The following is a 14639-nucleotide window of genomic DNA, read 5'->3' as shown; positions in this document are numbered from 1 at the left end:
CTGCACCTTGACATCTTCAGGCACGCGGGGCCGGGGACCCTCAGCAGGGCTCTGCTCACCCTGCCCACGGTCACAGGTTACCGGCAGCCGATCCCAAATCCAACCTTTAAAAGGCTCTGGGCAAGCTGCTCGGAGGAAGGCAGGCGCTTTATTTCAGGGAAGAGAAGAAAAATCCAAACAAAGCAAAACAACTCTGGAGCAGCCGCGGGGAAAACGGACATCTGCGACCATGGGACGCGAGGAGATGGGCCCAAGAATGGGACAGGATATTAGTGCTGGCACCGCAGAGGGGAAGCGTTTGGAGGAAGCACAAAGAGCATTAAACTTTCATAGTTTTTAATGCATCAAAGCTGAAATACCTGCTTGGCGCTGCCCCAAAACGCCCCGCTCCCCCACAGGGTTCTCCTGGGCTGGGTTGGCCATGGCGCTGTTGGCTCTTGAAGGCTTTTGGCGCTCGTGTGCTGACCCAAAGCCTCAAAATAGAGTCAAATATAATTCTCCTTAAAGGAAAAACTGTTCCACGCCATGCCTAATATCAGCTGTGGAGTGGTGGGTGTGAGCCGTGGTGGTCCCTGATGGCCCAGTGGAGCCCTCCACGGCCCCACCGGGACCAGCTATGGTTCCCCATCGTGGGGAATTCTCCTGGCAGCCCCCCCGTTCCCCAGATAATAGGAATAACAGGAGGGAGGGGACACTGGTGGCCCTGAGCATCCCGAAGGGGAGAAGCAGTCATGGCACGCCAGTTACCCTGGGGAAAGGGGGGTGCTGGTAGCACCGCGAGCAGATGGGAAGATGTCGGCGCTCCCTGGGGCTTCGCACTGCAACAGTCAACCTGTGGTCATTGGCTTTGGGTTCTTTTTTCTTTTTTTTTTATTTTTATTGGGTAAACTGATAACCACTTTTTTTCACAACAGTGCAAGTAAATACCCAAGTCAGCCCATTGAAATGGATCTTCCACAGAGGAAATTTTGAAGTACTTAAGGCAAGGTTTGTTCATCTCTAGCTTCAATTTAGCATTGAAAAAAATATCAGACCTTCAGCTACTGATTGGCTTAACAGAATTTACATGGGAATTTTTTTTTTATTTTTATTTTTTGGTTTAGTCTTTCATTTAAAAGATTTACATTACTATGGAAACTGATACTAAGACATGTTTGTCTCTGGCTTTCTTTAAAAATCCATTAGTTCCTGTTTGATTGTTAAATGTAAAGGCACACAATAAAGCTTTATGCATTTATTAAAATATACAGATTTTGGTAAATTTAGATTTTTTTCTTAGTATCTTGATAATATATATATATACTATATGTATAGTTGTCAACAACACAATCATTTGAAAATAAAAATCACTCCATAACATATCTGCATATGTTTTTTCTTTCTCATGACACACTACAGGATCCCATTGTACAATGCACCAATGGGCTTTTGGAAACCACAAAAAAAAAAAAATAAAAAAGAACAAACTTTTTTTAACAAATACACCAATTTCATACCAGAACTGCAGAGAATTGTTACACCAGAAAGTACCATCCGCAAAAAAAAAAAGCAAGATATACATCAGAAAGACCGAACAAAACGAAGTGAAGATCATTTACAAGCTGGATTTACAACATCCGATGTCGTTCAGGGCGTGATTTTTCTGCCGCGTGGAGGATGCCGGCGTGCCGGGTCTTGTACCGAGTGGTCCTAACTGTGCGGAGTGAATTTGCGGAGGGACTGAGATCGTATAGAGTCGGTCTGGAAGGTTTGAGGTATTTATGCTCCATCCCTATCATGCATTGGGCCCCTGGGTTCATGCCCTGCGGGGGGCGGTCAGGGGTGGTGGGGCTGGGCACCTCTCACCGGTGGTGGGACCGCTCCGCCTGTGTCCTCCTGATGGGTCAGGGGTGTGAGAACCTCCCTGAGGGCACCCAGGGGGAAAGGCTGGATTTTGGGGTTACGGCAAATCAAGCACTTGCATCTCCTCCCAACATCCAAAACCACCCCCCGGGGCCAGCGGTGCCCGGAGGTGATGGACGCGCCTGAACGTTTTGGCCTTTGTGACTTTTGCTCTTTTGCTTGTGCCCATTGAAGACCCCAACGCCCGCTACAAGGGAAAGCGTCCAAGCTCCCAAACGGAGGTGGGACCCACGTGTCCCCCAGGCACTGCCGCTCGGAGCCGGGTGGGGGGACCCAGGCAAGACCCAGCCTGCGGCTCAGCTGCCTTCTCCTTACGCTCCCACGTTAGGTGGGATGTGGTGGGCTTGGGAGGAGGGTACGGCTCCCACCCACCACCACGGCAAGGGCTGCTGGCAATCTGTCCACACCGGACGGTGGCATCAAATGCTGTTTCCCAGCAGTCCCGGGGACATGGTGCAGCCATCCTGCCCTGGTCCTTCCCAGGAAGAGGAAGGAGGATGGGTGAATTGGAACAAGAGCAGCCAAAGGGCTTCACTTGATGCATGGATCCAACCGAGAGGTTCCTACAGATGCCAAAGAGCAAGGGATCAAGCCCTTGCCAAATTATACAGCATAACTAGAGCGGACATGACAACAGACATTGGTACTGGTAACTGCTCTGTAGCAAGAGATTAAGGCTGCGAAAGGAATAACAGGCTTCGATTCAACAGGGTACTTGGGCATGAGTTTGTGGTTCGGCAGATGCCTAAATACCGTGCGGAAGCAGGACGAAGACGACTACCTCAGATATGGTATAGTACAAGAGCTGGTAGGAAAATAAATAGCATCAATCTCTCTCCCTGAAAATGTAAAGCCAGACCTGCGAGGTGCCATCTCTCTTGGGTGCTTCTAAGGCATCGAGGACGAGAGCAGCCAAGCGCGAGCGAGAGGTGACCTTTGCGAGAACGGCTTGGCACTGCTTGGAAAGGTTTCCCGAGCTGGCCCGTGAGCGGTGCGCACATTGCAAACAGCTTTTCGGTGGGACACACTCAGGATTTCTGCTTGTAGAAGCGTGGTAGGGGCGGGCAGCGGGAGGGGACGCCAGAGTGAAGCTTACGGGTCCTTTTGCCAAATCCTCGCTCCCATCCTGAAGTCCTCGTGGAGGTCAAACTTCCCTTGGCTTAGCCGGGATGCTCCGAGTTATGATCTGCAGCATCAGATACTCTTCTCCACTGGGGAAAGGGCTGTCATTAGTGATCGTTTGGGAGAAGAGCTGCAGGTGGGAAACTTTTGCAGCCATGGTCAGCGTCTCCTTTGAGTCCTTGAGCCCTGGGAGTGATGGGGACGGGTGTGGGTCCAGGGACCCTCTGCACCCAGCTGCCCGCTTGCCCGCAAAGGGTGCCAGGCCAGCTCTGCGCTGTGTTTTGGGGGGGCGAGCCTCATCCAGCGAACCAAAGTGTTAACGGTTCTCAGCATCACGCATTGGAAATCCTGCCTCATGCCCCTGTCGACGTTAAACTGTCCCCTGGGATGCCAGCAATAGCCCCTGGTGCCAGGGGTTGGTCTGGGCTGTTCCGGAGGAGCCCTGGGGATGGATCCAGCTGCAGCCTTCAGCAGCCAGGAGGAGGATGGGTGTTGCTGTCTGATGGGGTGTTTCCTTGGTTATTATTTATTCAAGAAGCCGTTCCTCCATTGCAGACTTTTAAACCAAGCATGTTGGTGATGGCCTCCAGACAACCGCTGACTCAGCAGCTGTCTGTGCTGGGGGAGATGGTGGCACCAGTGGTGCTGCGGGGACGCTGGTGACAGGGAACCTGATGGCACTGCCGGGGTCATGGCCACGCTCAGGCCGTAGCAGAGGGTTTAACTGTGAGAAAAGTCCACCTGCTGACCCTCTCTGCCCTGCGAGCCGCCAGCTCTGTTTGGTTTCAGATTGAAACATGGACACTTACGGAACGAGCAGCATTTCAGTGTTTTTTCATACAGCGTCCACCAAGCCAGGGTCAGAAACAGAGAAATGGTACAAGGTGGAGACGGCAGCAGGAGGGAGAATTCAGCAGCTGAGTCCTCTCCACTTGCCACACATGGCCCAGCCCTGCCAAGACGTGGCTGACCCACGGCCGTTGTTATTTTGTGGGGGCATGGACACATCCCTGAAGCACCGAGGCCAGAGCGAGCGCTGAAATGTGCCCACCATAGTGAGGGAATTACAACGGAGTCATTTTTGTAAAAGACACAACGTGGTGGAAACAGCACCCAGCCTCAGACGGGTGATGCTCAGAGAAACGGCGTGTGGTTCTCATTGACCATTCACACAAGCTGGGTTGAGCCAAGAATGACTCACAGCCCTCACCGTGACCAGAAATGGGACCAAGCTCCCAACCACCGATTTGGGATGTTTGGCCCTGCTGGGATTTCAAGGTTTGATTGAGACATGGACTAATTTTGACTCCTGGTATTTGCAATGCTTGGATTTGGGGTGTGGGGATGGACAAGGGGGTTACACTGCTGTGTGCACCGAGTCCCTTTGCACCAGAACAGGCCATGGAAACGCTGTGTGATGGGACCAACATCCCTGGATCCACCTCTGAGCTACTCCCTTGAAAGGGGTTTGTCCATCTCCATTTCATACCTGCCTACCCGTCTGTCCCTCTGGCTCAGCTACTACTTCCAGGTGGTTCAAAGAAGAAAACACAGAAGAAAGTGCCAAAAATGTTAAGAGTGGCATCCCACTGCTGTGGCCATCGGGTGGACATTCCCTGGGGGACAACTCATCACATCCCTTCATGCAGCTCCTTCCACCTCTCAACGCCCTCCCAGTTTGGCACATCTCCCACTCCACCACCTCCGCTGGCGCGGCCAGTGCTGGGAGATCAACCGGTGCCAGGGGGTCGGCCAGCATTCACCAGAGTGGGACCTGACTGGTGGAGCCGGGACAGGCCACGGGTGTGTTTGGTTCGTGGTCAACGTCAATCGCAGAGCGTGTCCCGAGGACCAGAGGTGAGTGGGGTGGTGGTGGAGGACCCGGGGAGGATGGGACAGGACAGGGGAGCCGCGGGCACCCTTCCTCACCGGCTGGGTGGTGCAGCACCCTGCTGCCTGCCCCGCTACTCAGGAGAGTAGTCCAACTCGTCGTTGGCGATGAGAGCCTCCGATGGCGGTTTGTGCCTGCCTTTGCTTTTCGACCTGCTACTCGTCCGATGGCTTTCCTTTGCTCCCGCCATTTGCTGGTACGAGAAGCTCTTGTCCTCGGAGGGACCCCAGCCCGGGTAGCCCTCACCCTCGGTGGCGTAGGAGAAGCCGTCATCCACGGAGAAGGGGTCGACGTCCACGTCGTAGCGCTGGTAGGTGCTCTGGTGGAGGGCCTCCTCCCGGGCGCTGATCTCCAGCGTGCTGTTCCACATCCCGTAGCCAAAGTAGATGAGCAGACCTGCGGTGGGTGAGAGGGAGAGGGTTGGACCCCGACTGCCCGCGCTGGCTCCATGACCCTGGATAAAACATGGGTTTTATCCCAAACACTATAAACACACTATGCCCCAAAACAGCACCTGACCCCCAAAACGCACATCAGGGGTGGGTGGGGGATCGAGCCCTGCTCACCGTCAGCATCGTCCCACCCAGAGCCGGGCTGGCAGCAGCTGGTGAAGGTTAAGTGTGTCTAAACATAACTATTTTAAGCCAGTGTATTGTAGTTGATGTCTGCTCTTCAAATCCCCTGAGTTTGTGTTTTCGGGCTGCCAGCTGTGACCCGAGGGCTGTATGTTTTAAACATCAGCTGGGATCGCTGCTGGCCACGTGATCGTGCCATCTGCAGCTTTGGTGGGACGGCAGCTCCCAGCAGACGTGTGGAGGCTCCCGAATGCCAACAACCCACACCTCCACCCTGTTACCCTCCCAGATATCCTTTTCTCTCTGGAGTTTTCTTATGCACTCAGTCTCTCTCCTGCTGGTGCTTGCAGCCTCGCGTGCCCCAGGGTTGTCAGGATGAGCGAATTTGGTATCAAAACAGCTCTGAAATCCTGTCTTTCTCCCTTCTGGAGTTTAAATTCATCTTCTCCTTCTAGCCCTACCTGATCTCACCTTCCTGAACTAATGCTTTTCCTGGAAGCAAATGTATCAGGAGATCCAATTTCCATTGGAACCTGGGATTAACCTACCCAGACATGTGCTTAGAGAAACCCAGACTTTTCCACATGCTGTGGACTGGCCATGGGGGACTGCTTGTGTGGTTAAATCCAGAGCCCGTACAGCAGGACCGCACATCTCTGCCGGAAAAACAAATGGGACGTGCCTCCCCCAGCTGGTGAGCAGCCATGGATGGGGCTGGTGGAGTCCATCACACCTTAATGGAGCAGCTTAATTGATTCATTGCCACTGCTAGCAGCTGAAGAGGTGTTAGATGTACCCACAGGGGAAAGTATTTAATCACAGTGGATTACTTTGAAATTTTGGAGTTACTTTGCTTCCAGGTAGAAGTGCTTTCCTTGCGTTTACAGCTTCATCTATTGCCTTTGAGGGCCAAAAAACCACTGTCCATGTCTTTTCCAGCCCAAGGGGAGCGTGTGGCAGCTTCTGCCCAATGGCTTCGCTTGGGGTTTGGGACTCTCAGGGGTAGAGCTTTGCTATGGGACCTCAGTCTTGCAGGACTGACTCAGGATAGCTGATGTCCTCACCATGAAGCAAAAGTGGGAATGGCAAAATGGAGGAAAAAAGGTGGTAGCAACCTCCCCCTGAAGGATGGAAACCATGAGATTACTCTAAACTCTCTGAGATGCCAAAGGGAGATCCACGGTCTGTTCATGTCATCTCCTGGTTCTGCCAACTGAGGTCAAACATCAGGAGGCACCTGAGAAAAGCACGAAGATTGGTGAGCCCAGTGTGGCGGCCTGTACCTGCTCACCTCTCCTTCACGAGAGGCAATTCCTGCCTTTATGGGAGGTCATCACTGACTATGGCCTTTGCATCAGTCCTCATTTTCTTTCCGCACCACTTTCTCCCTCTGAACCCAGGAGCCTGTTCCCAAAAGGGAGGGCTGCTGGTGGGATACTTGGCCAGAGATTGTCCTTTTGGGTGCTGGCACCATGCTCAGGGTCTGTTGTCTGCAACTGGGGCTCCTGTGGGCTGCTGCAATATATATGTTTATCCATAGGGTTATTATTTCTCTCTAAGGAGTCCCTGGCTTTGATGCTGTCTTGTTGCTTCAGTTCTCTATGCTCCAGACTTGGGAGCCTTCAGGAGGAGCTATGAGAAACGCTCTTTTTTCTCTTGGGTTTGTGGAGTAAGTGGGTTGCAATGTCAAGCAAGGGAAACTACGGACATGCCAGGCTCCTGGCTATGTGTCAGGAAGCCTAAGTTTGGCAAAAAAGGTCCACAACAGAGCCCATGAGTCCCAAGATCCCCCTGCCACGAAGTTAAGGACTTAGACCAAGAAAAGGAGATAGAGTCCACAGTTCCCTTGGCTCTGTCTCTCCCAGGGCTGTTGGGCTTGGGCAGCTCTGGGCTTTGGAAACATAGTGCTGAGATTTTGGTGTGGGCTGCTGAAGAGCTCAAGTGGGTGAAACAGCAAGAAAGCAGGCAGATTTCTGTAGGAAACCTGCCTGCAAGGCAATTTCCAGAACCCACCTACTTTGCATCAAAAGACTCATCAAAATAGTCACCTTTGCGTGGAGCAGTTTACTTCCATCAAACTGACATCTTCTGGAGGTGTAATTTTCGATTTAGCTGTAGTTTGGGGGCTTGATTAACTTGGGTTTCTAAGAACTTCAGGATGACGGGGGGCAAATGCAAAGGACTGGCTATGCCCCAGCTGAAGAAGCATCAGCCTAAGCACTCTAATTAGGGAAGTTATTATTAACATCCTTTCAAAAGAGCGTCAGTTAAAAAATTAAAATAAATGAATCTGGGACTCACCCACAAAACACCAGACGGCAAATCGGATCCACGTGACCGTGGAGAGCTTCAGCATGAGATAGATATTCACCAGCATAGCAAAGGCAGGGACGAAGGGCAGACAAGGTGCCATGTAGGGCAGCTTCTTGGGGTTTTCTGGCTGCTGCAAGATCACAAACACCAGCACGACGATGAGCAGGACCATCAGCACGACGAGGAGGACAGCCCACCAGCTCTGCTCGTAGATGTAGTCTGCCCCGAAAATGATGAAGGAGCAGAAGATGAACATCAGGACAAAAAGCAGGATCACGCAGGTGGTGACCGTGTGGCCGGTGGCCGCCGTGGGGCGGTCCATTTTCCCTGGCAGTCCGAGGTGGATCCTCATGGTGTAGTAGCGAGGGCCGATCAACTTCTTCAGCTTGATAAGGTAGATGTTCTCAGACTCATCCGCCTCTATCCCTGAGGTCATGTCAACCGTGCCATAATTGGGGTGATTCACGTTGTAGGTGGATTTATCGGATTTCCCAATTAGCATCTCGTTATCCCCCAGCGATGGCAGGTTTTTTGCCCCGCATGTGTTGGTCGGTGGGCCAGCAAACTCTTCTCCTTCGCTCCCCGGGGAGCAAGCTTCCTTCTCGCAGTCGGCCAGGATGCCCTCCTTCTTCTTGGTGTGCTCCTCGGAGAGGAATTTGACGAAGCCATCGATGTCGCTCTCGGGCTGGTATCGGAGGAGCAGGACGCAGACGGAGACCAGTGTATAAGCGAGCAGCGTGCCGATGGACATCATTTCTATCAGGTCCCGCAGGCTGACCAGCAAGGAGAGCAAAGCTGCGAGGAATCCGGAGACAATACAAGCCACTACGGGAGTTTCCGTGTAGGAACTGATGTGGGATAAAAATCTGGAGTGCCAAACAGTTGCAGAAAGTTAAAATTGCAGATGGCAGTGGTTTTCTGTTGCCATAACCCTTATCTGGCTGGAGGGACCACTCTCAGAGATGTGAGCCCTTCAGGTCTTATTGCTTTTTGGACTTAGACTTCAGACAGCCAGAGGCTGGAAATCTGCTGGGGCTGGATCTGGAGTTAGATCTAGGTCTAACCAGCTCCGTGCAATCTGAAATGAGGACTGCGACCCTTGCAAATAAGTGCCAAAATTTTATGCATCTAAGCTGCTCTCCTTCGCAAGTAACTCTTGAATTAAATGCTCATCCTCCCATAGATGAATTTCTAGGTACCAGCACCAAATTAAACTTCTGCGTAGATCTCTCCTGATTTTTTTTCCCCTAGGATTTTTCTTTGGTGTGTGCCCTGTTCTGCAAGCACTGATCTGTGTCCTGTGCTCCCTGCGGACCCTGTCTGGGTGTGGGACAGTCCCCATCCCCCCCAGCACACTTCCCCTCCCGGTCCCAAGGGTGCATTATATCATCCCATAAACGCCATCACGGGCATGACTGACCTGAAGAGCAGCCCGTCACCAGCCATGGCGTAAATGACTCTCGGCATTGGGAAGAGGGAGCCCAGCAAGCTGACAGTCAGGCCGGCCACAGACCCAATGGCAACGATGAACTTGGCTGCGTAGAAGCCGTGGACCACAAACATTTCCATCAGCGGGGACTCGGTGTCGATGGCATCGTACGGCACCATCAGTGTGAGGATGATGCTCACCTGGGGAAGGAGAGAGGAGCAGGACACAGGTGTCAGCTGGGAACTCGTGGGGCACAGGGGCTGCTTCTTGAAAGTGGAAAGAAAAAAATTTCAAGTCTGATTGGGTTTATATCCCTTTGTCCCCTGTGGAGGGGATGTAAAATGCTGGAGGTAAGGCCTCTGAAGGAAACAAGGTGATACCTTGATGCAGGAGGCTGGTGGGACTTGGTGGGGTTTAGTGACACTTGCGTTGGCCACGTTCCTGTGCGGGGATAGCACTGCCTGAGTCATGCCCTCCCCATGGGACAGGCCCAAAACCCAAGATGGCCTTGCTTGGGGCAACACTGATCTGATTTGAGCCAAAGAGAAACTGGTTTTGAGGGAAGCCCACCGTGCTGCAGGACAGGCGGTGGGTGAGTTTCTTCAAAAGGATCAGAGCAATATTTTTTTTCTTCTTGGTGGCTCAATTTTGCTCTTTTACAGGGAAAATCCCTGAGTACAGACATGCATTTCTTGGGGTGCAGAGCAGCTGGACCTCTCTCGCATGGCCATCCCTGACCATCCTCTTCCTCACTTGGACCCTCTCCCACATCTCTGGTGGAGGCAGTGCTGCTTTTCCCCAAAGCATGGAGAAAGGTTCCTGCAATGCTGCTGCTCCTTCACCTTTGCTGCACTTCTGGATGCAAAAATAGCTGCGGATGGGGATGAGGTATGGAGAAAACAAATGGCTGCCACCATCTCCCTGCGGCCATCAGAGGGATCTCAGCAGGGTGACAGGACCCTGGGGGCAAACCGGGATGGGGGTGAGGGGAGCCTTGGCAGGACTCTGCAGTCACACGGAAACACAGCTGATGGCTCAGTTCCCACCAAAGAAAGGGACCTTGTCTGAGGGTCAGACTGGAACCCTGGCGCACGGGGAGGGGAGCCCTGCAGATGCCCAGAAGGGACACGCTATATACATATATATAATTTTTTTTAATGTGTATATATATATATATACACACACATTCTCTCTATACATATGTGTTTATATATATGCATACACATATATTTATGTACGTTTACGTACTTATAGCTAGTACTTACGGACACATATGCTGTCAAGCACGTGACGAGCGAGGCCGTGATGGCATAGGGGATGGAGGTGTTGGGACTCTTCGCTTCTTCTCCCGTGGTAGCGATGATGTCGAAGCCGATGAAGGCATAGAAACACGTCGCAGCCCCTTTGAGCACCTGTGTGGAGGAAGGAGTATCTCAGTGCCAGGAGAAACACCGGCACCCAAGCAGGGAGAGGGAACTGAGGGAAAATGAAGGAGCCCAGTTCTGCCTTGTTGGAGCTAAAGGGTGAGTGGGGCAGATCGGGACGGGGGGGGCACACGTCGAGTTGGGTGTTCCCATCTGGGCACTGACCCTGGGAACCCCCATAACCCGGAGGTCTGGTCTAGGGAAAAGATTTCAACGTGTGGCCCGAGGCACTGAGAGCGTCTGCAGCTCACTCATGGTGCACCACAAACCTGTGCCCGGATCCGCTGGGAGATCCTGGCAGCGACAGCGGAGACAATTAACCAATTTCAGGCTTGCTCTCACAATACCCCACCCTAAATCCGTTTGTATTAGTAGGGATTTGTAGCATGTTTACACGTTCCATCTGAGCAAGGTGTCTCACGTGGCAGCAAGATCCGCTAGCGGAGGAAGCCGAAGAGAGCAGCAACAGCCAGATGTGCGCCGCCTTCCAAACAACCTCTGTTTTGCTTGGAAGCTGCAGACGGGTTAGGAGCACACGTTGGACCACTTGGATGAGGAATTGTTTGTACTGTTTAGTTATTTTTTAATGTGATTTTTAAAAAAATATACAATATTAGGAAGGACATTTATAGGATTGAGACGCTGAAGCAGGCTAAAGACTGTGTGGCTGTGAGTGAGCTAATTTGCAGTTGTAAAGCCCTCGCCTACCCACGTGCCCATCACATCTCTGTCATCTCAGCTGTCTAGTGATGGAGCAGACAGTAAAATTCACCTATTTCAGGGAAACTATATATAATTATCTTTTTAAAGTATCCCCTCTGCTCTCGGGGAGCTCATGCTTGTGCTGTGGTGGATTTACTTTTACAAACTCTTTGGGAGACAACCATCTAGCTGAAAATGATGGGAAGACCCTATTGATTTTGGTGTGCTTCGGATATGTACCTTTTAAAAACCTGTGTTTTCGCCAGGAGGTATTTGGGAGGGGTGAGTTAGAGCAAAACAGCTATTTTCTATTTTCTCTTTCTCATTCCTATCGTATGGCATAAAAAGCCAAGCACAATCCAAAGGTAACTATGACCTCTGCTCTCAAAAGGGCCTCAGTGCTCTTCTCCTCACTGTTGTTCTCTGGCAGAGAGGTATTGATTTACTGCAGGGAGGTGCAGGGACTGTATGGCAGCTTGGGAACCTTTCAATAATCAAGATTCTTAGTTTACTTTACTTCATTGCTTATTTTTCTGCACAAAACTCCGATGGAGTCGAGCAGTGTAAATCTGAGAAATTATCTTGGGTTTAGGCCAGCTGAGATATTTTCAGTCTCTGTTCATCCTTGGATAAAAACCAGTGCAAGCAAGATAAAAAAGCCAAATATGTCCAAATTCTCAGTAAGCTTTGAGGGAACGTCCATAAAATAAGCACTGGCAGGTGGCATTATGAAGTGCTCAAAACAAATGCTTGAGAACATTGTTGTTGAAAACCAGCCAGCGCAAGTATCTCCCCCTCCGCAGAGCTGAGCCGTCTCTTCCTGACCGCCCTGTCTTCAGTGGCCACTAAATTTTGCTCCACCGCCTGGCAACTAGTGGCATCTTCCTGGGGTAATACTTTCACATGGAGTTTGGCTCTCCAGGAGGACGTGTTGGAAATGTTCTGGGTTTATTCTAAGAGGCGGCGGGAGATATGGACAAAGTATTGCCGTACCCTTTGGGTTTGCTGGAGCGAGGAGGTCTGGATCCAAGCCTGCAGTGCTGGAAGTTGGAGGTCCCTGGCCAAAGGCAGGTTTAGCAGGGTCGAGATTTGGGGAGTGCAGTGGAAGTAGGGTGCGTATACCATGGGCAAAGCTGAGTGGGTGGCAGGTGGGTGGCACCGCTTAGGTGCTGCGTGTCCCTCCATGCGCCCAGGACTTACCCCCGGCCATCCAAATGGCAGGAATTGGCCTTCAGACCAGTTGTCACCTTTAACATAGAAGAGACCAGCAATCATGATGAAGATCCAGACTGCCAGGTTAATGACATTGAGCACGTTGTTCAGCCCCACCGAGTTCTTCACCCCCATGGCCACGATGATGGTGACAATGACAGCAATGACCAGAGCAAGAAGGTCAGGGTACGACTCCTCTCCTTTCCCTAGGCAAGAGAAAAGAGGAGTGTAACTCTCCATCCATAGCTGCAGACAGCATTTCCAGAAACTCTGTGGGGGCTTTTTGAAACACTTTTCAGATCCCGAGGCTTTGCAGAATTCCTTGGTCACATTGCAAAGATGGTCACACCAGATGCTCCTGCCTCTGCTAGCTAAAGTTGTTTTATTAAGGTGATGAATCTTGATGCCTCAAGACACTTTCAGGAGTTTTGGGAGGGGAGCAAACAAATGATCAGGTCCCAGTTTGCATAACATCTGCCAAGATTAAAAATCAATCAAACATTAAGTTTTCATGACACAGGTACAGGACAGCTAGCTGTTTTACTTACTGGTAGGAACCACGGACTGTTGCTGGAAGTGCTGGTCATACAGGACCGCCACAGCCCTGAGTTTCGACATGGCAGCACTGCAGACACCAGCGTGGACTCTCTAACGAGGTTCTGCATGTGCTTTAAAGGGACCGAGCAGAGTGCTTGCATTGGGTGAGGTGCTCGTGTGCTGTCACTAGCCTCTGACATTCATCTAATTTTTCTGGGTTCAGAATAATTCATCTAATTATTCTGCTAAATGCCAGCTTATCCCAAAGGGGCTCAAAGTATCGTGTATCCCATCGCCCCGTATCCCGCCTGTGAACCAGGCTGCAAAGGCAAAGTACCAGAGGCCAGACGGATGGTGAATAATGAATGAAGACTAATATCCATGTCTGACTTCTGAAGGAGCTTCCAATTACTTTTCAGGCCCTAATTAATGCAGGTAGCTACGCGTGGTGTTGACGCACCTAGTCCGTTCAATGTCCCGACGCTGTTGATCATCCAGCGGCTGATGGTGTGGTTGGCCAGAGAGTCGAACATGCTGCTGAGGGCGCTGGCGCCCGCAGCTGTGCCGATCAGGTACTCCAGGATGAGGTTCCAGCCGATGAAGAACGCCACGAACTCCCCCACCGTCACATAGCTGTAGGTGTAGGCAGAGCCCGTGGTCTTGGGGACCCGCACGCCAAACTCAGCGTAGCAAACGCCTGTTTCGAAAAATACGAAGCAACGTAAGGAAAGTGTGCTTGGAAAAGGAAAAAGTAAAACCGCCTTGGTCCCACCTGCCTGGAGGTGCCAGGAGGTGCCCAGGGCTGTAACCAGCATCAGGAGGAGCCCAGGGACATCACAGGGGCCTATGGTGACCCTTCTTCCCCCGTCACTTGGCTTAAGAAGCAGCCCATTTTCCTGTTAAAATCAAGCCGTGAGGGATTTTTTTTGAGGATACACAGTTCAAACTAGCCAAATGATTTTAGAAGAACCTTCTCACAGGTGTGTGCCCCTGATGTAGGACTTTCTGGCATGGCCAACAGACACAAAACCAAAGCTGGGGGTGAATTCATGCACAAGGAGCAGAACTGGACGGCGCTGGTGGTGCGGTCCTTGGAGCCCGGTTTCTCTGCGGTAGCTTTGATAATGATAGATACCTCTTCTTCCCCATCCCACAAGTGACACTATAATAGGATTTTTGCCATTTATCCTGGGATTTTATCAAATGTTTTATTTGCGGTATCAATATTCTGACAAACTCCCAAGGCTTTTGGCTGCAGAAACCCTGGGGTTTGCCAGGGAAACGTGGTTATGGTGAGACCTGCTGGAAGATGGTGTTCGGGTTTCTCCGGAGCACTGTGGGGCACTGTGGATCAGGGATGGTTATAGCCATTGCCTGGGATCCTGGCCCAGGGCTGGCCAGCCTCATCCTACAGTAAGAAGCCACAGGAGGGCTCACACAAGGCTATACCTCTCCCTGCCCCGAAGGTGTGATCTCCAAACGCTTATCTTGGGTTATTGCTAAGCAGACCCAGGCATGAGCACTGTCCTGAC

The 14639-nt window shown here is 51.5% G+C and overlaps 1 protein-coding gene across 1 annotated transcript in view; it reads right to left on the bottom strand.

The window, feature by feature from the left end:
* Window positions 1-1047: 1047 nt before the first annotated feature.
* Window positions 1048-14639, bottom strand: part of SLC7A14 (solute carrier family 7 member 14) — a 34108-nt gene continuing 20516 nt past the window's right edge. The window contains exons 3-8 of the mRNA XM_074591412.1: window positions 13568-13804; window positions 12559-12776; window positions 10498-10644; window positions 9224-9432; window positions 7792-8669; window positions 1048-5311 (exon numbers count right to left, since the gene is read on the bottom strand). Coding sequence (XP_074447513.1) covers window positions 4989-5311; window positions 7792-8669; window positions 9224-9432; window positions 10498-10644; window positions 12559-12776; window positions 13568-13804 — 2012 coding nt within the window. The 3' untranslated portion in view covers window positions 1048-4988. The remainder of the gene's footprint in view (window positions 5312-7791; window positions 8670-9223; window positions 9433-10497; window positions 10645-12558; window positions 12777-13567; window positions 13805-14639) is intronic.

The sequence above is a fragment of the Larus michahellis genome, chromosome 6 (genome assembly GCF_964199755.1).
Source record: "Larus michahellis chromosome 6, bLarMic1.1, whole genome shotgun sequence".
Lineage (NCBI taxonomy): Eukaryota > Metazoa > Chordata > Aves > Charadriiformes > Laridae > Larus > Larus michahellis.
This window is presented reverse-complemented; position numbering and strand designations above follow the sequence as displayed.